The sequence below is a fragment of the Corvus moneduloides genome, chromosome 11, assembly GCF_009650955.1.
Source record: "Corvus moneduloides isolate bCorMon1 chromosome 11, bCorMon1.pri, whole genome shotgun sequence".
NCBI lineage: Eukaryota > Metazoa > Chordata > Aves > Passeriformes > Corvidae > Corvus > Corvus moneduloides.
In genome coordinates, this window is record NC_045486.1 from 5,007,977 (window position 1) to 5,028,480 (window position 20,504).

Sequence of the window (20,504 nt, forward strand, 5' to 3'; positions counted from 1 at the left end):
GATTGGAAAGCCATCAGTTTGTATCTAATGCTTTTATACCCACCCGGGGGGCTGGAGGGGGCGAGGGGAATATGGTCCCCTTCATTTGGAGTTGTTGGGGGAAATGGTTGATGTTTATTTCCAAACGCTGCATGACCTGGCTTGTTTGGTGGTATTTCATGTACCTAATACCCTCCATGTTGTATTAATATTATTACTATTATTATTATTATTATTAATATTATTATTATTACTATTATTTTTTTGCCATTTGTAGCAAATAATTTTTTTTGTAAACTGCCAAAAGGGGGTGAATTGGAATATATTGATTGTGATGCAAAGGTATGAGCTGTTTGTGTAATTGCCTTTCCAAGTGCTTCCAAGTCCTTTCTGTCTCCCTGCACCTCTCTGCTCTGGCTGGGCAGCTGTGACAGTGTGTCTGTGTGCAGGCAAGAGGTTAGCAAAGAAGGGGAAATTAAAACAATGTTGTACATTATATAGTTGCCAGCTATTGAAAAACCTATTTTGTATGCAAGACAGCAGTGTAGAGATATATGGAAAGCCTTGGGCTAAGTACAGAAGATAATTACATTTGGAATTTTACTGAGTTAAGTCATTTATAGCTTCAAATAGTTGGAGAGAAAAATCAGCAAAACCACACTTAAACTTCTTGTTGTTACTTTTCAAGATAAGCATTTTTAAAAAATGCCTTTTATCTTCTTATCTTACAAATTACCCTTTTTCTTTCATAGATATTTCCTAAATTTTACTTTCAGGAACACGCTGGTCATGACACTCTTTCACTATTAGCTGAAGCAATATAAACTATTTTAATACAAGTTTTATAAAAATCAAACTACCAGTCATAAAATATCAGAGTCTTGCAGAAAATGTTATGAGAAATGGTCTGTTATTTTAACAAGTTTCTTGGGAATTAGGAAAAGAAAAATAAAAATCTGCAGTCTTCCTGGTAAACTGAGAGATGAGATAATCTTTCACCAAGGTGCAGTAATATTGAGGCTGAAGGTAAATCTAGATTCTTCAGTTACAGTCAGCTTGAAAAGCATTAATCCTTCTCTCCCACAGTCACTGGGAATGGCTGTGCCTGGAACTACAGGAGGATGCCCTGCATTAAACAGGGACAGAACAGAGATACTTGGTTCCCACCTCTCCATAAGCCCTTGCCAGTATTTTTGAAAGGTTTATCAGCAGTGCATTCTGCTAATTGCTCTAAATGACTTACACTTACAGCTTCACACCCATTTAGTGCTGGCAGTGCTCGGAGTCATTGTAAGGGAAAGCAGCATAAGGTCCACAAGACAGGACCATAATTTCAAAGTGGTGTGACGGCCAGAAAGTTCTGGATTTAACAATCATATGAGACACAGATATGAGCAGAGTAGGTAGGATGAACTGGAGGCCTGATTTAGACAGGAGTGTTGATAACAGAGTGAGGCCATCTCTGCATTGGCCAGCAAGGACAGGTGGAGGAGGAGGAGGGTGGTCCAGCTTCTGAAATATACCTGTAGCTTCCCTCTTCTCCCTCTCCTTTCATCCTGTATCACTTCTCTGATAGTTTAAAAAAGCCCCTAATTACGTAGAAGGATTTGCCTTCCAGTCCCTAGTTTATCTGGCTGGTTTTGCACAGAACCATAATAAAACAAAAGTGTGGCCCCCAACGATGGGCTGTTCAGAGACATGGTCAGAGGACCATTGACCTGATACTCAGGCCATGGAGCAGTTACCAACAGAGTGATGACAGGCCCTTTGGAGACTGAGTTTTGTGAGTTAGATAGAAAAGGGACCCGCAGCCTTTACCCCTGACCTGCAGCACTGGTGAGCAGTTTTGCCTTACAGTGCAGCTGAGAATTCCCAGCATTAGGGTCCAGCGCCATGGCAAGATCTACATTCCCCACCATTTCATGCATGTACAGCCCCATCAAAACAAATTCATTTCACCTGAGGGATACACGTCATGTTTTGAGTGTGATGGACCCAAATGCTATCCTTTTGTTGTTGTTGTTTATGCTGTTACTTATTTTACTCATGATAGTTTTATCAGTGTTAGAGATAAGTGTAATATCTTTTGAAGAAAGTAATTTTTAATCGGAATTTTGGAAAGAAACAGGTCAAATCTGTTCCTTTGTTTGATTGCAAATGCCCCTTAGCAGAAACCTCGAAGTTTGGTCTTAGCATTTCCATCACATCACATACTTCAAAAATCACAGGCAAGGTAGAAATCTTCTCATATTTCACTTTGTTTAAACCATCTTGACATGATCATTTGTTGCCATTATAAATAGTGAAAATTTTGCTGCTGGGTAGAATGCAAACACAGGGAACATACCCCTCTCCTTAGCTAGTTGTTAGCTGGAGTAGGACATCCATTTTGCAGCACTACCTTTGAGTGGGAAAACATTTCAGGATAGCAGCAGGGCTATGATAAGTCTATAGAAGTGTCTCCTAATGGGAGAAAATTAAGGCAGCTGGCCATTTTCAGTGTAGTGAACACTGCTTGGGTCTGTTTTCCTACAGCATCCATTGATACTCTTGAAAAGTGGATTCTAAACCTTTCTAGTGCACAGCCTAACTAGGCACAGAATGGGAGGGCTGTGTTTTGGCTGCCTCTTGCATTGCCTGTGAGTGGCTTCCTTCTTCTTTGTCCTTGGTCTGTCAAAAATCCTGCTGCTGAAGTGCTCTCCCCTTCCTGTTGAATGCCCTCACTGGGTTTTCATTTTCCCATTCCTGATTCTTGCCTTTATTTTCTGTCTGGTTTTCCTCCTGTGCAATTTCTCCATCATCTGTGTTTCTAATGCCTTTCCTCTTGCTCCTTGGTCCCTGCCTTGTCTGGAGCCCTTTCTGGCCTGTGCTTTCTGTGCTTCCCTCTCCTGCCTTTTCTACTGGTATAGTTTTAGGATTTAACCTCTCCAGGGCAAGCTGTGTATCTTGGTATCCAAGCTTGCAATGCTTGTACCTTGCTCTGGATGTGTTTTTGGTTGGACCACAGTTAGGCACTCACATGTGCATCCAGAGGTGAAGGAAGTCTCACAAAATCACACTTATGGAGAATTGGATGGCAGTCTGAAAACTCCCAGCGTGCAGAGCTTTCCAAATGGATAGAGGAAGAAAGAAGGAAGTTTCAGATGGACTGTATTGTGTTCCTGGGGCCCCATGTACAGAGCAGATTCATACCTCCGCATCAGAACTATCCTTGCCCAACAACATTATCAGTAGATCAAGAGCATTTTTCCTGCCTGCTGACTATTAATCCCCATTTCTGGGCCATCTACACTCCAGTGATTGCCACCAGTGTGAATTTGCTCCCACCAGTGGCTGAGCAATCCCTCATGGCTTCTTTTGTTTGACCCCAGTGACCAGAGGGGCTACTAGTGACACTCTAGTTTTATATCACTACTGCTTCCTGACCTAAGGGAAAAACAGTTTAAAGAAATTCTTCAGATTTTTTTACTTCTCTTCAGTGCTTTGAAACCGAGAGACCTCTATTTTTCATAATTTAAACTCCTGCCTAACTGGGTGAGTGTTTGAATTCCTAGACTATGACAAAATGCTAGCGTGTGTCTGCCTGAAATGTCGAGAGGATCTTTAATAACCTCCATCCACCAGATTCGGCGTTAAAAGCATTGCTGAGACGATGAGTGGAAACACTACAAACAAGGACCCCGGCGGTGGGAGGGAGGTGCCCCTCTCCCCTCTCCCTCGCTGCGGGGGCCGGAGGAAGCGCAGCAGGGTGTGCCCTGTGCTGCCAGGGTGCCATCCCCTCCTGCCGCCACACCAGGGCTGGCAGGAAGCTCTCAGGTGCCTGCCTTTTATTTATTTTGGCTATGAGATGTTGTTCTTCTGCAGTAGCCTGCAGACCAAAATTTAATGCACAGATGACCCCGCCAAGCAGCCCATGTGCCCAGAGACTGCTAGGAATGAGGGATTGCACAACAGAGCTGTGTGGAGAGCACAGCTATTTCTTGGCTTAATTTGTTTTGTATGAAGCCCAGCAGCTGAGGGTGAGTCCTCTGCCTTCTCTGGAGAGGTTCTCAGAGGACTCTCAGAGGAAGAAGTTCCTGCTGCAGTGCTGCGATAAGAGCCCATTGCTGCCCTCAGCTCTCCCATGAAGTGTCCAGCTCAGATCAGGATGAGATTGCAGGAGCTATGGCCATAGGTGTCAGGTTTTGTCTCTTGCCATTGAGGTTTTTGACCAAAAGAAAGAGGAGCCATTTGAAAAGTGCAGTGACACCATTTTTTCCTTTATTTAATTCCTGTCTTGGAAACTCCAGTGCCAGTTTTTATCCCATCATGGCGCAGTCAGAAACCCCTCGCCTTGTGAAGAGCAGGACAACCTTGGCCAAAAGGTTATGAGTGGGGATTTATGATCAAGTCTCCTTTTATATACACTTAGCCCCACTTTATTGCTGCAAACAGATGACAGTGATAGGGTGGGCAGGTTGTTTAAAGTTTTGCTGGAATGTGAGTGCAGTTCTCCTCTTGGCACCAGGAATCTGGCTTGTCTAAAGCAAAACCTCAGCTCTGGGAAAACTGGCATTTGTAAGAGCCTCATCCAGGTCCTGTTGGAAGCAGCAACCTTTATGTTCGGCATGCAGGTTAACAACATCCCTTTTTCATTAGTATTCTTAACATCTTTCCACTGTAACTTTCTTTGAAGAGCAGCCGGAGAAAAGTCCTATTCACACATTTTAAAATATTCCTTGTTTCCAAAAATAATGAAATTTAGTGCATTGAAATGCATTGGGAAGCCAACCAGGCTATAGATGCATACCAGTGCTCCCGAGACTCCAGCTGTGTGGATCTCAACCGTAAAAAGCAAGAGACATTGAGAGCAGGAGCTTTGCCCCAACTCTTGGGCCTGAAGTGGCCAATGGGAAAGGATGCCAACGTCAGTCTTGTGGCATTGGTGCCCAGGGATGAGTGTTCTGGGCTGATGGCTGTTGCTTTCAGCCTTTCCCACCCCACTGCCCTCCGGCTTATGCCAGAGGGATTCTGGCAGCTCCCACAGCAGGTCCTGCCCCATGCTCTGGGTGCCCCTGCTCAGGTGCCCAGCCTGGCTTCCCAGGGTGACGTACTGAGGGCTCTGCCACCTTCTCAAGTCAGATCAAGGTGCTTTTGGACCCAAGGCTACCCACAGAGCCCTGCGGAGGTGCCTCGTGTGGTTTAACCACCACTGTCTGTGCTCTCTGCATGTGCCACAATGCCTGTGTGTGACGTGAAGCCACAGCCCATTGGTGCCACTGGTTTTCTGCTCTGAAAGGAGGAAAATGCATCCTAGAACCGCTGCCTTGCTTTCCTTCTGCTGCACCTCCTGAGCTGGAGTGGGGCTGGTTAATAAACATGATTCACTGTTGTCTTTTAGCTGTCAAGGCTGGAGTGAAGCTCTTGGTGCCAGCAGGTCTAGCTCTTCTCACTCGAGGACTAATGCATTTTGCTTTGGGAAGCGGTGACACCCAGCACCACACGTTCACTTTACCTCACGAATAGCCCATATACAATTTCCAAACTACTCAGCAATAAAACTCTTCCGTCTCATGCCTCGGTGCCAGCTGTTTAATTAGGAATAAGCAGAGGCTGGGTTTTATTTGTACGACTAACAGAGGACGTTTTTTTTCTCTCCCCTTCCAGCTTGCAAAAGATAAAGAGCGCCTGCAAGCCATGATGACACACCTGCATGTGAAGTCAACTGAACCAAAAGCCACCCCTCAGCCTGTAAGTACCGAGCTGTGCTGAAAGCAAAAAACCAAACCTCACAACAAACCTCTCTTTCCTGTTCCCCACCGGAGCCCACGCTGTGGAGCCTGGCCCACTTCAGAGCTGATTGTGGGGAGGAGATGGGAAGCACAGCCGGGTTTTGTCATCCCCCTCTCTTCAGGGAGTTTCAAAGTCAAGTTTGGTTCCAAAGCTGAGGCACTGGGACTTTTTCTGGCCTCATGCAAGTCGCTTTGCATCAGTCTGACTTGGATGAAATCTTAGGAAGTGTTAGGAAGGAGTTGTAATTAAATTATATTTAGTATATTTATTTTTGCTTTCTCCCGGTCTGACAGACATTTACTGTAGAAGTGACTCTTAACTGCACGTTTTGATGATAATCACGGTTACCCAGTATCAGGGTTTATACTGTTGAAACTGAGAAGGGAAACCTCCTCTACCCTAGGTTGCTCTTTAAAGAAGGGGGAGCAGGGGAAGCAAGTGGCTTTGCAGCCCAGGAAAACTCCTGGTTACCCCTGAACCCAGGAAAATCCCCCATCTCCTTCGCTGACTGAGATGACCCTTCTTCAGCTGTTGTTTTCTCTCAGCCTCTTAATGCTGAAAGTGTTCCTTGGAGCTTCCGACGATCATTCAAAATGGAGAGAGTGCTTTGCTTCTTGATTTTAAGATTTGTAAGATTTAAAGGTACACTGGCTTTACTTGATTTTGCTTTGAGTCATTGTGTGAAAATTAATTGAGCGTTGACAATCTATAGTTAGTACCAGCAATTTTAATCAATATGCAATGATGCAGCATAATGACAAAGTATTGGTTTATCTGTTTTGACTGATTTTTTTTCTATAAATAAAGCAAACACACACCCATATATGCGTGATTTATGGTGATAGAAATAAAAAGGAGTCAGACTATTAACCCAGCAAATATGGTAGCCTGCCAAGATGCAGTTGGTAGACAAAATTAATGTCTGAAACAGAACACATTACAGAGATAGAGAACATAAAATCATTAAACACTTCGCGCACACATTTTTACTAGAAAAGGATTTCTCAGTTTCCGTGTAGTTGGAAATAAATGGCTGCAGAAGTGCATAGGGAGGCTACTAGATAGAAAATTGCAGGCTATTCAGTAACACAGGAGCAGATGTCAAAGTCAACAGGAAATTTCCTTGCCTTTTTGGAGAGAGTTGAGTGGTAGATACAAACCCTTCCATTTAAGCTGTTGAGATGCCTAAAATTGCTTGGTCTGGTGGACACCAGCCCTCTAGAGTAGAAACTATTGGTGGTATCTATAAAAATAGCATTCTTCTAGTTCCTCACATCCATCCCAGCCTGAATGCAAATGCTTCAGTGCATTGTTGGAAAAGTGTGTAGACCCAACAGAATGGGGAGGAGGTTTGGTTTCTATAGCTCTTACTGGATTAAAAATTAAAACAGCGGAATAATCTGGGAGTCTCAAAGCACTCTGCCTTGAGGCCTTTCATAACAGCAGTGCCCCTCAGGAGGAAGGATTACCAACTAAAGGGAGGAAATCATCAGAAGGCGAGCAGTGTTTGGCAAGGCAGCTCGTGATCGATGCCGGGCCGCCGAGGGCAGGAGGCTTTGGCGGGTCTTGTAGGCTACGGAGATACCAGGCGGTGTCGCCATGAAGATTAGTGTTAACAGCTAATAAACAGGGAAAAGCAGTGGAAAAAAAACCCTGAACACAGGGGGAAAAGGGCTGTCTTGATTAGTATTAAAAATGTTTTACATTCTGGAAAATTATAGCTTTGTTGGGGACCTCCTACTAAATTTATTTTTAACTGCTCTATTGAAAATTCTGTACCACTAGTCAACATTATCTCTCAGTTGCTCAGCACAGTGTTTCTTTATTAAAAGAAATAGGCATGAATATTTTTGACTGAAAAATTAATAGCTTTTGAATTCATACACAGCAGGTTTTCTTTTGCAAAGAAGTCCAATATCGCTGCACAGCACTTCTATAACCATTTATTTAGAGTCCAAGTCAAACCTTTGACAGCTAGAGCAGTGTTACAAGCCAACATAAAGAACTCCAAGATGTAAACCAACAATAGGCAGTCTGTGTGAGGTTTGCCATTGTCAAATACATAGATTGTTTGGATTAGTTTATGTAAATGTACTGTTGTATTACCCTTTGGAAAAAAAAAAGATCACATTTGTGTATGAAAAGTGGTTTCGTTCACAGGCAGCATTATAAATTCCTTATCCTTTAACTTACATGTTAGAAGTAAAAATTGGTGCCTGACAGGCCTATATTGTGTGGCACTCTGTTGTTGGATTGAAACTGCCTTCTTTTCATTTATTGAAATATAGAAAAATTTATTATAGATACCATCTGATAAATCAGAAATTATTAAAATATGTATAGGTGAAGCATTTGAAAATTAATTATAAAATGTAGAAGTATAGTGTTTTGCATAAATTGTGCTCTCCTAGAGAAAAAAATACACAGGCATTGCATAGACTCTGCTAGACCCTCATCCTTTTAACTCAGTGGGATAGGACTTTGGTAAAAAGATCTGATGACCATTATTGCACTGCAAAGTAGTCTTTACATCCAGTAATTAATTTTTTTTCTGCCAACATAACTAATGCAAGGTGTGTGTTAGAACTAATATATTATGGTACTTCGGTGATTTTAAAGGAAAAAGCGGCTGCGAATCCAAACATAGCAGTGAGTTGGGATTTAAAATTACAGCCTTTTCATGACCAAGGAAATGTTTTTATTCTCTTTAAAGGATCTTAATTCTTGTTTTAAACTATTTTGTTACTGGCAGGTAGTAAGGGTGTATGAGCATCTGTGTTAACCATGTGCCATGTGTAACCCACTCTGACCACTTGTGCCATCTTTGCCTTCTGGGCTTTGGGCGGTAGCTGAGCGGGTGGTGTTGGACCACTTTGGACTAGCTGGACCACAGCCAAGTTCTTGATGGTTGTGCGTCAATTCAAAACTCACCCAGCTGTGGGGAAGGGTTGCTTGTCTGATTTAGTGATGTCCATCCATCCCATCCCAACCTTTGAGTGGCTGTAGCTCTTTGCAGTAATTTTGAGCTTGGGAGGGGTGGTGGAGTGGCCCCTGCGTTTCAGCCCACCAAGACATCTGCTCAGTAAAGCTCTCTAGTCCTACTAAAGTTGATGAGATTTAAGTGCATTCCTGTGTAGATAGTGTTGATGGCCCAAATCATTGGCAGACTGCATGGGCAGGAAGGTGCTGACAGTGTCTGGTGCTGCTCCCCAGGGGCTGCTGGGCAGGCAGGAGGGGGTCTGGGGTGGGGGGGAACATCCCAGGAGTTGGGGCAGGGCTCAGGATCACCTTTAAAAACACCCAGCTTTGTAATGGAAATGCTCAACAGCAGCACTTTAAAAGAAAACGGAGCTCTCTCAGAACTCAACACTCAGAGCAGGCAGCGTTGTTCCCATTCGTGCTGCACGTGTTGTTTTGGTGGGACTGAGGGGCCTGAGTAAAGTGAGAACAAAGCCATGAGACAGAATATGCTGTGACATGTTTTGGTAAGGTGAACTTTTTTCAAGGTAAAAAAACAAAACCACAACACAAAAGCCGGAACAGCGATTTCTCAAGAACTGTCATCCTGGTTTTGCTATTAAGATACCCCCCCCGACATGCTGTTTTCATCAGTGTTAGCCATCAGCATAATAGGTTCAAATGGAAATGTGCTTTCTTCTGGGAGGATTAACTTGTGTCGAAGTTCATAGGAAGGGAAGGAGAAGGAAAAAGCATCAACCAACCAAGTAATTCTTCATACTAGGTGCTACAACCATCTTTTAAAAATAGGCAGAAAACTTTTAAAGACCCTTCTGGCACTTTAAATAAGATGCACTGTTAGATATCCCTTCTTTAATGTATTTTTTTTACCATAACCATAGCAGTTAGGATTGTTTTGAAATACTGTTTTTAGCAACTGTAATAACAAAGCATTAAAAAAAAGAGCCTTTTAACTGTTGAGGTAATGACTGAGCATTTTAGCTGCTGTAGCCATACTTTATAGTTTGAAAAAGTAACGATATGCAGCAATAAAGAGAGATTCTCAAGCACAACAAAAGCTGTTTTTATATACTGGTTTTCATTAAGTCTTACTCCTCAGCTTCAGTTTCCTTAGTATTCCTGCCAATAACAACACCTGCTAAGTGATTGCTGCCTGCCAGGCTCTGCATCCAATACACTAATGTGTCCAGGCTGAAGCAGGGAGAGGAAGACACAGCACTGAACAAAGTTTTAGGCCCAGCATTCACTTTCTCTCTCACCCTTGGCGTCAAGAAAAGGAGTTTCTTCTCCAAAGTATTTCGGTTTCAGGAACTCGGTGCAGGTAAGTCCGCAGCCCCAGCTGGGTCCAGAGCAGCAGCACCCATTGTAGAGGAGTCACAGGGTATGGCCTCACTGTGACGCTTAGAAACACTTTTTTTTTTTTTTTTTTAAAGAGTTTCAGTGCTATTTTATGTGCAACTGCTATTGTCATGTAAAATATTTACACAAAAAGAAATCAGACTTAGTCCTAGTGGGAGGGCCACTAACTGGAAATCTGTTTTCCAGGGTGATGGAGTGGGTTACCTCTCTGCCTTGTTGATATCTAAAGAAAAAAAGCAAATGACTCAATTTTCACCTTTAATAGGGAGACATGGCTGTTTCTTGAAAGGGAGCACTGAAACAATTATGGCAGTTATGAATGCCCAAATCAAAACAGTATGAGGAAATATTCTCAAAAACCAAAAGTGAACAAAGCAATCAACAAAATTCAGTGATGGAATTTGCAGAATTTTAGGACTTAGAACTGTTGTGGGATTTGGTGGGTTTTCTGTTGGGTTTTTTTTTTTCCTTATTTTTGGTTTTGGTTGTTTTTAAAGGCTGGAGGAGATCCTCCCTCCCCCCATTCCCAGGACAAATATTACAAAAACATTTTAACTCCTTGGCGCAGGGGTGTACTTTCTGAGTGCCCATGTTGTGCATTGCTGCAGTGCAAGAGTTCTTGCTTGTTCAAGTGCTCACTCTGTGACTTGGGCTCCTTCCTCTCTGCCAGCAGTGATACTCATCCAAAAATTACAGTATGTGGGAAACAGCCTGTGTACAAAATACCAATGTGAACAACTTTTCTAATCATAGTAACTTGTTTTTAAATAGCAAATGCAAACAGGGAGAAACCGTGTAGAGTTTCCATCAGGAAAAGAAACCCTCCCAGCCCAGTCCCTCCCTGATCTTTGCCCTGCACAATCATCCACGGCCGCTTCCACGTTTCTAATTGACGCCAATATTAAGATTTAATAGTTTACCATTCAGATTAATAATTCAAGATGGCAACAAAACCAACACCATTCATAATTTGTTATTCTGCTCTAATTCACAACCGATTTTTCAGCCTTGGCGCTATCAATGCAACAAAGGAAGCGGCAGCGAAAGGCTGCAGAGGGAGGCAGCCCTCTCCTCCCTCACCCTGGCTCAGGTTTGGGGAACCCAGCTGGAAGAGGAGAGTGTCATCAAATAAAACACGGAAAACGGAAAAACTTCGCTAGTGATGGACAAGGTCGTGTTTCATTAACTTGTTGGTTCAGGCTCACAAATGGTCGTCGGAGGTGAAACGCAGCAGACTCGCTGCGTTCCAGCTTTTTGTTCTCTCTTTCCTCACAGACTGCAGTCATGTTTAATTTGGAAACTGGGCTCCTTTGGCAAATTAGCAATTAGAACAATTTTGTGGGAATATGTATATGTGTCATTAGGTTTCCTGCAAATTAATAGCGAGAGCAGAGGTCAGGCAGAAATTTTCCACTTGACTGCAGCTCCTCTGTTGAGATTTGGCACTTTGTTTTGGAACGGCCGCAGCTGCTCAAAGCCACAGTCTTCCTTTAGGAACTGTCTTTTAATTAGTTTACCTCATAGCCATTATTACAAATATTACTGCCTCCCCTCCTTGAAATAAAATTACTGTTTCTACAAAATATTCCGGTGACATCTTGCACCACTGCACATTGATGGTGGGGTCACTTGGATGCAGCGTTTAATCATTAGATCACCTCCATAAGCATCTCCTAATTAGAGTCCTTACAATACAATTTTATCTGGTAATTAGCTGAGATTGGCTGCTTCCTCTGTAGCTTATTAGTGGCAGCCCAGCAGTGGGTGTGAATCACAGTGTCATTTGTCAAGCCTGTTAAAGCCCCCCCTTTTGCTCGTCCTCTTCTGTGTTTATTCCTCGTCGCTACCTACACTGAAAAGCCTAAAGAAATGTAACTTGATTCAGATTCTTTAAGCAGGGAGTGCTGACCTCTGTGGATCCTTTCTCAAGGTTCCCTAGTAGAAACAGATTAAATGTTAAGTTTTTACATGCTGAAAAAGGAAGGGGACTCTTTTGAAATGGAGTAGTTGGGAGCCGTAATGATGAAGCAGGAGCAGTGATCTTTCCAACGGGAGGGCCCGGCTGCTGGGACTGCACTGAGAAGGGCACTTAAAATTGATGCAAATTTCCTCGCAGTTATTGGACTGTTAAAATGTCCATTTAGAAACTGAGATAAAATACAGTAGATTTAATTTCATGGTGAGACCTGTCAGTTGCACTGTTATTATCATCACTGGTCCTTTTATCATATGTAATAGATGGATAGATGGATAACAGGGAGACATTACTATATATATGTCCCTAATCAGTGTCCTTAAATCAGGCCAGTCAACGAGCAGACCGGGTGGCACGTGGTGGGCAGTGCATGGCACCAGGAGGGTTTAAACCTTCAGACTGCAGGTAGTGGTTCATGCTGGAGCAGGGATCAATACCTGCATTTCACCACCTTCACCATCCCTCTCTGGGTTCACGCTCCCTGGCTTTGCCACAAAGTGTTAAATCTTTCCCGCTGGAAGGTGAGGAGTCATTTGTAAGCACCTGCAGGGAAAGGTGCGTGTCTGCACGTCTGCTGCTCACCACCTTCTTCCCTTGGAGTAGCATCCAGGTTGTGCCAGGAGTTTGTGGCTGGGGCTTCCCTCAGCTCCTTCCCACTGTCAGGAAGGACAAGCAATCACAATTTATCTTCCCTCAGCTGAACCCTTTCTGTGGGTGATGGGCTTTTTGTGTTGGTATCCTCTCTGTAACAGTACAGCTCTTTATTTTCCACGACCTTTGTTTGGGATAAATCCTATTATTTTTAAAAAGAAACATTATTTGTGGCTATTAACTCGTATGAGGGATGCTAATAGGAGTTTTCTTATCTGGTTAGTTTCATACAAGGAAAATTAATACAGTGCCTTATGGATAAACATGAGATATTTGGGGGCATAGCTGTGTCGTGTGCCTTGCCTTCATCTCAGAAGGTTTAATGTCTAGCAAAAAAGGAATTTTAATCACTAGCAAAAGTTGTAAAATTCTGGCCCTGTTAAATTCAGTGGGAATTTTGCTACCGACTTCAATGCGGTCAGGATTTCACCAGTATTATTTGTGAAACCGCCTAAGGGAAAGAAATGTGGAAGTAGTCAAAGAGCCCTTTTCTCGGTCGTCTTCTGTGATGTTGTAGTTAAGGGATCGGATTGTTTGTTTAAAATACTTCAGCAGCAGCAACCTATTGAGATGGAGCGTCGTCTTTCAAAGGACGTTGTAGGGCAAAAAGAAAGGGTTGGGGAGGAATGTGGATGCTGGTTATATAAATAGGGTTGTGTATCGAAAAGAGTCGGGTTGGAGCTGGGTTTGATACCCAATCCTGGAGGCAGGTGTGTTTTACAGCCTGCTGTGGCACGCTGCCACACCAGTGGGGCTGGGCTTTGTGCAGGTAACACCAATGCCTTCCATCCTAGGAGGAAAAAACAGAGTGGTGCCACTTGTGCTGGGCTGAATGCTCACAGTATTTCATGTACTGTGATTAATTAAATTATTCCAGTGTTAACCTACTCTGGGCTTTGCTTCTAAAATGGATGAACAGAGAGAAAAAAAAAAAGAAAAGCCCAAATGCTGAAGAGAGAGATTGCATTTCTCCCTAGCATGTCCCTAGGAAAGTCTTGCCTTTTATTTTAAGCCTGATGCCTTCAATGAAATATCCAAGAAGACTGATTAGAAGCCATGCATAATGATAGAATGGAAATCAGAGAGGTGTGCAGTTTAGACTGTGAAACAATGAAACCTGAAGTAAAATATTAAAATGATCATGTACTGTGCAAGATCTTCTTCTAATATTTAGATAAAAATCCATGATTCATTCTTTTGGCAGCAGGCTATGTTTTTCGGTTTTTTAAACCTATTTGGAAATCTGTATATGTATTTATCATACTTATTTCCCTTTGCTGGCTCCTAATGGAGATGTTACAGCAGCACTTTGTGCTGAAGCTGCAGTGTCTGCTGTGAACTGAGGGACACTGTGGTATCAAGGGTGTCCTCTGCAGCCCTTAACCATGCAGAAATGCTGTTTGTAACTAAAGCCTCGTCCTTCCCTCCGCAGCTGAATCTGGTATCGAGCGTCACGCTTTCCAAGACCGCGTCCGAGGCGTCTCCGCAGAGTTTACCTCATACTCCCACCACCCCGACTGCGCCCATCACTCCTGTCACGCAGGGACCGTCAGTCATCACTACCACGAGCATGCACAACGTCGGACCCATCCGGAGGCGGTACTCGGATAAATACAACGTCCCCATTTCTTCAGGTAAAGGGGTTCTGCTGGCACAGCCCCCGTGTTTGCCCACGGCCCAGCTGTGGTGATTGGGCTCTGATGATAACAGAACAACTGCTCTTATTTAGCAGATATTGCCCAGAACCAAGAATTTTATAAGAACGCAGAAGTTAGACCACCATTCACGTATGCATCTTTAATTAGACAGGTAAGCTGAGCCAAACACACGCGGCTGGATTAGGAAAAAATGTATCTCCCTATATATGTGCACACTCTGGATTAAATAGATTTTCAAACCTTTGGTACGTAAGCGTGCTCAAATGCTCAAACCTTTACTATAAGGGTTTTTAGAACTGCAATATATAACATAATTGCTTTTGATTAAGTATTACAATACGATGTGATTATTAGGAAATTCATTTCACACAACAGTGAAAATGAGCCTGTTTAAAGATGGCAAGTCAATTATCACAAGCTACAGTAATCTCTGATCCCTAGAATTAATCTGAGCTCTAAATAATTACTGAGCTTTAATCAGCTAGTGAAATGTTTTGCATTTCTCTTTGATTCTGCTTTATGAATGACTAATAAATTAATATTTCTGTAAGGAAACAGAAATAAAAACTCAAAACAATTAGATAATTCCATTTTGAATTTTACTATTGAACTGTTAAATACAGCCATTAGTCTTAGTTCATATTATGAAAACCCTCCTTTGGATTTTTTGCTCCAAATCTCTTCTTTTTCATTCTTCTTTTCTTTCCTTTTTTGTATCGGGCAAAGTAAAACTGTGAGTGTGTTTTGTACTGGTGTGCTCATAACTGATCTTGCAATCGCTTTGCTCCACAAGGCCATCCTGGAATCTCCCGAAAAACAGCTAACACTAAACGAAATCTACAACTGGTTCACGCGAATGTTCGCCTACTTCCGACGCAACGCGGCGACGTGGAAGGTAAGGCTGAGCCCACCTCCTGCCTTTGCTCTCTGCCGTGCACAGAACCGACCTTGCTGATGACATAAATTGTCCTGACGTGGGGACATGAAAAATTCAGATCGGCAGTTACGACACGCGCCGGGTGCCTTATCTGCAGGAACAATTTGATATTTGGCAGGAAAAATTCCTCTGCCTTTGAAAACCACTAATTGAATCCCCATTATTGGCTTTTATGTTCTGTGATTATGCCATGAGTTCCTCTGTGTGGTTGCTACGAGCTGGGAAACTCTGGCTCTTCAGTCGGAACGTATTAGAAAATTAAAAAAAAAAAAAAAAAAGAGGTAAAGTTCTTATGTCAGTAGAAGATACACTGTTCGTCTTTTTAGGTATGCAGGTAGTAATCACAACAACCATTTTTTTCCCTAGGATCTATAGATCGGTGGATTTCTTTCCTCAGTCGATTGACTCTTAACTACATAAACAGCTGTTACAAACTTCCTCTCTGTTTTTTTTTAATCACACAGTAGAAGCTCATTGGATTTAATGCACAAGAAACAAGCCCCTCAATAAGAAATGTCTTTAACAGAAATAAACTTGGGGTTTTGCACTTTCATTTCCGTTGATAAATATCACAAATACTGTTAGATAAGAGATAAGACTGTTAGAGAGATAAGAGTTAATTTTATTCTGTATTTTGGGGGGCCACTCTTTCACTTTATATACAGCACTTTAATAGTCATATTGGCTTCTGAATCTAGTGCAATCACAAATGAATGAATCAAATAACAGGATGTTGTGTTGCTGTAAAAACTGTACCCTGGTGTTTGGAATCTCTCTTAATCCAGACAGCTCTGTTGTTCTCAAACAACTTCAAATGACCAGGTTGTATTGAATAGGTCCCATACATGCTGTTCCATCAGTTCTTTCTGTTTTTCCTGTCCCAGCCTGCATTTAGGATTAATTCCTTCAGCGGATGGAGCTAAAAATGGTCCTTGGAAGTTAGCTTGGTTTTTAGTGGCATGGTTTCCGTTTCATTCAGATCCCAGCACAATTTTGTACATTTTCAGTCCTGGTCTAGAAGCTCTCAAGTTCAGGAAAACTTTATGTGATTGCTGCTTTTATTCTTCCCTGCAGTTGGAAAACATGAGCAGTGTTTAACTTCGCAGCTTCCTTACTATCCAGAAAGGAAATTAACTTTCCCTGATTTAAGATCCTTTTAGACCTGCCTGTCTTTTGCTCCTGGGGTGGTTCCAGTAGGACTTTTCAGCAGCTGCCGGTGTGGGTGCTAAAGTAAAAATCCTATTTAGTTCCAGCAGCAAAGGGAAGTGGAGGGAGGAGTGGAAGAAGGCAGCAGGCAGTCCTGGCTATATCTTCTGTGGGGCTAGTTTTGGGAATTAGCTTTCGGCATCCCATAAAATCCAGTCCCAGGAGCCAGTGCAGATACAGAAGAGGAGCAGAGAGGCTGAGCTGCAGATTCTCAGGCTTGTAGAAGGGCACTGGGAGTCCCAGGGAGGCAGGTGCCATTTGGAGACCCCCTTCTTGGACACCTTGACCTTTTGCAGGTGTCCAGGTCCTGCTTCATGTAACAGGAAAGAAAAACTTCACCCCCACATCCACCAATGCCAGCAAAATAGACAACTGGTTAGAGTAGTGCAGATTTTGTGCAGGAGACTGCTCAGATTTCTGCCAGCCCCCAGGAACAGCAGGGATGAAAATGCAGCTCTGGATTGGCATGATGGGAAGCCCACGGGGCGCAGAACGAGCACAAGGGGCTAATTGCAGAATCAGAATAATTTGAATATATATGTGCTGATTTGTGCCCACCTTCAGCTAATGCTTAGGGGTCATTTGGGTCACTGTTCCCCAAGTTTAGGGTCAGGGTTTGGTGTAGACAATCTTCCCTGAGCCCTATTTCAAAAACACAGAAGAGTGCAAGAATAAAGACCTTTAAAAAATGAACCGCTTTCCCAAAATGCAGTACGGCAGAGCCTGAGCAGTTATTAAAATAACAAACCCTTTCATTTACTACATTGAAGCATGTTCAGGGTAATTTTTCTGCAAAAGTGGCTTGCATACAAATATTTTTAACAAGGTAAATATATAATCTTACAATAATAGCTCCTAATTTTTCTGTTAAGCTGATTGCTGGGGGAGCACTGTGAACTGGTTCAGACAGGTCAGAGGCAATGTCTGTTTGCTTTTATTTTTTGGAGTAATTTGCTGGCACTGAGTCACAGCCATGAGGCACAGGCTGCAGGTGTGGCTCTGACACATTGGGGTATTGTTCAAATAAAACTGTTAGATAGCAAGTATCCAGAGGCAGGAGAAACACAACAATTTTTTTCTGGCATGAACTACTTAAATAAGTGATCACATGGAAAATAGAAAATGAAGGCAACACACTTCATGGATGTCTTGTAAATATTCAACTTCTCTGTCTCAGCATACCCAGCAAGAGCCCTGTCCCCCAGCCTTAACCATTAGTTGCAAATGGACTTCAAGAGAACAAGAACAGTCTGTAAAGTATTTCTCCAGCATTAAATTTATTTAAAGAAAAACACAAATATTTCTGCTCAACCCTGTCTTTAGAGACTATTTACAAACTCTGAGGACTCCCTTTGCTGGGTTTTGCCTTGTGCGTTTGATCAACTGCTGTATGAACCACAAGATCAGCTTTCACTGGGGGAAATAGCATTATTATTCTTACATTTCGTTCCAGACTTGACAGTGTTCCCATTTTCACAGGAAACTGCCTGAGTTACCCAGATGTGGGCCAGCAGCCCTGTGTCGGGTTGCACTAGCACGGCACCCACCAGCAGTTGCTGAGCTGGCTGATTTCATCTCGTAAGGTGTGGGGCGTTTACATGTTTTTCCTCCACCTCAAAATCAGGGATTTTGCCAAAAAGTCAACAGTACTGAAATCTGGAAGAGGTGGGAGGGGAAAAAAATCCCATGAAAAATAAGAGCAGGAAGAAGAAAATAAGGGCAGAGGGAAGCAGGCCTGATGGACAGGTTGACTTTCTGCTAGATTTCTGCCTTGCTGAGAGGAAAAGCATATTCAAGGTTTACTGTTTCACCAGTTCAGATGCAGATGGTTGTGGGAAAGCTGAAGTGCCTGCATCAGGCACCTACAGCCAGAGGAGATGTGTTTGCACTCAAGCATCTGCTGAGCAAAGGCAGCTCAAACCCCAAATCTTCCACTCCTACCAGGGTGGGAATGTGGAGACTGCACTAGGCATGGCAGGGAATTGGAGAAGGAGCAGAAGACTCTTTGCCTTCCCCTCCCAGCACACACTCCACTGCTTCCTGATTTACATGACAAATGCTCTGTGCTACCCTTTGTTTGCACAGGGATTTAGACATTCACAATTAGAGCTCCCTTTTCACTATCCAGACCCCATGTTCGTGAAAAAAAAGGAGAGGATGATGTCGGAAGGAAAAAAAAATTGTCATCTCCTGGTTGCCTAGACCCAGGCCATGTGTTTGGCTGGCTTTGTGCCTGCTAACGAGTCAACCAGATTGACTGAATCAATGGTGCCAGTGAGGATGGAGTTTGTTCGCCTGCAGATTTTCAGCAAATGGCTTCTTCTGTTTTTCCTGTTTCCCAAGCCCCTTTCAGCAGCACTGGGAACAAGCTCCATGTACAAATTCCTATGAATTCCATGAACAATGGCTTTGAAGAGTCTTTTAGGTTGGAAAAACCTTTAAGACCACTGGGTCCAACTGTTGCAGGGCATTTGCTCAGGAAACTCCTGAAGCGGGGACAAAGCATAGCACTCCATTTGAGGAATAATAAGGCTCTCAGCACCGTGTCAGAGGGAGCAGGGGCAGAAAAGCCAACAGCTTGCCATGCCTTAGAGAGGTGTCTCGTTGTGTCTCAGCACACTGGAGGGGTTGGCCGTGCTCATCCTTCCCAGTGCCGAGCTTCAGGGTGGACGTCCGGGCATCGGATGCCATGAGCACAGGTCGCTCTGGGTGATGAGCTGTGGGGATATTACCACTTTGTTTCAGAGAGCCCTCCTCATGTTTTCACTTGGCAGAGGCTCAGATCAGTCACTACAGTAGTCTGCCAGAAATAGGAGCCAACTTCCATATAAGAGCAAGCTGTGGAGGCAGGAGTTGGTGCCGGCCGGCCGGTGGGGTGCTGCCGAGCCCCTGGCCCGTGCTGTGGGTGTGGAGGGAGGTGCAGCACCTGAATCACATTAGCCCAGCTGTGGGAAACCACAGCAACACCAGCTCCTGCGCCTCACAGCTAAATCCAGTCGACTGTACTAATGTAAAATCTTTTCTGTTCTTTCTAACTGCTTTCTTTTCCAGGAGGGGAGAAATTTCTTTTTGCAGAGAGTATATATTTGTTTTGAAAAAGTCTAAGCAATGTTCCTCTTGTGTTCTGTATGAAATGTGCTGTATTCTACAACATGCATGCTTAAAATAGTGGCTGTTCTCAGTCACACTGGGGATAATTGATAAGAATAATGTGAATTTTTAATCTTGGGTTTAAGCTTTCATATTTATTTTGTCTTTGCAAAATAAGATGTAAAGAGCCTGGGAAAGCAAGCGGGTGCGGGGAGGGGAAGGGGCTTAACATTGCAAAATGAGAACTGTCAAGCTGACTGTGCTGCTGCTGTTCTTGGACAATGATGAGCATTTTCTCATAGAAGGTTTTTGAATGTTTTCTCTTTTATACTTGCTGCAGAATGCAGTGCGTCATAATCTTAGTCTTCACAAGTGTTTTGTGCGAGTAGAAAACGTTAAAGGGGCAGTATGGACAGTGGATGAACTAGAGTTCCAAAAACGAAGGCCACAAAAGATCAGTGGGTATGTCCACCATGTTTGAACTTCTTAGCCTAGCTCGGATCATGCTTACAGTTTAACGTAGAGGCTTTTGGCTGCTAGCTGGTGTTAGACCAACCACAGGTGGTTTCACATTGTCTCAGTTAAGGGAAACCAAGACAAACATCTCATCACTACTGTTTGTATGCCCACCAGTACCCTGACCCTGCTTGCTTGGTGTTTGTTGCATCACATGCTAGTAGCTTTTAGGTGGCAATGCATATTAACCCTCACAAACCATTTGCTTATGCTTATTGCATTTTATTTTCTTTTTCCTTTTCCTTGTATTTGATGTCTGTTCTGTCCCCGATCCCGTGTCCCTTTGTTTCCACTTCATCTCCTTTGCTGCTGCTCTTGTCCCAGGGTGCCATTCGCACCAACCTCTCACTGCATAAGTGCTTTATCAGAGTAGAGGATGAGT

The 20,504-nt window shown here is 43.2% G+C and overlaps 1 protein-coding gene across 19 annotated transcripts in view; it reads left to right on the forward strand.

Moving 5' to 3' along the window:
* FOXP1 (forkhead box P1) overlaps positions 1–20,504 on the forward strand; it is a 383,544-nt gene that overhangs the window by 345,894 nt on the left and 17,146 nt on the right. For 15 of the 19 annotated variants that reach the window (XM_032121320.1, XM_032121318.1, XM_032121319.1 and 12 more), the window contains 5 exons: positions 5,626–5,709; positions 14,148–14,349; positions 14,445–14,524; positions 15,167–15,268; positions 19,947–20,068. In XM_032121320.1, coding sequence (XP_031977211.1) covers positions 5,626–5,709; positions 14,148–14,349; positions 14,445–14,524; positions 15,167–15,268; positions 19,947–20,068 — 590 coding nt within the window. The remainder of the gene's footprint in view (positions 1–5,625; positions 5,710–14,147; positions 14,350–14,444; positions 14,525–15,166; positions 15,269–19,946; positions 20,069–20,504) is intronic. The other 4 variants (XM_032121327.1, XM_032121330.1, XM_032121337.1 and 1 more) reach the window with 2 other exon arrangements.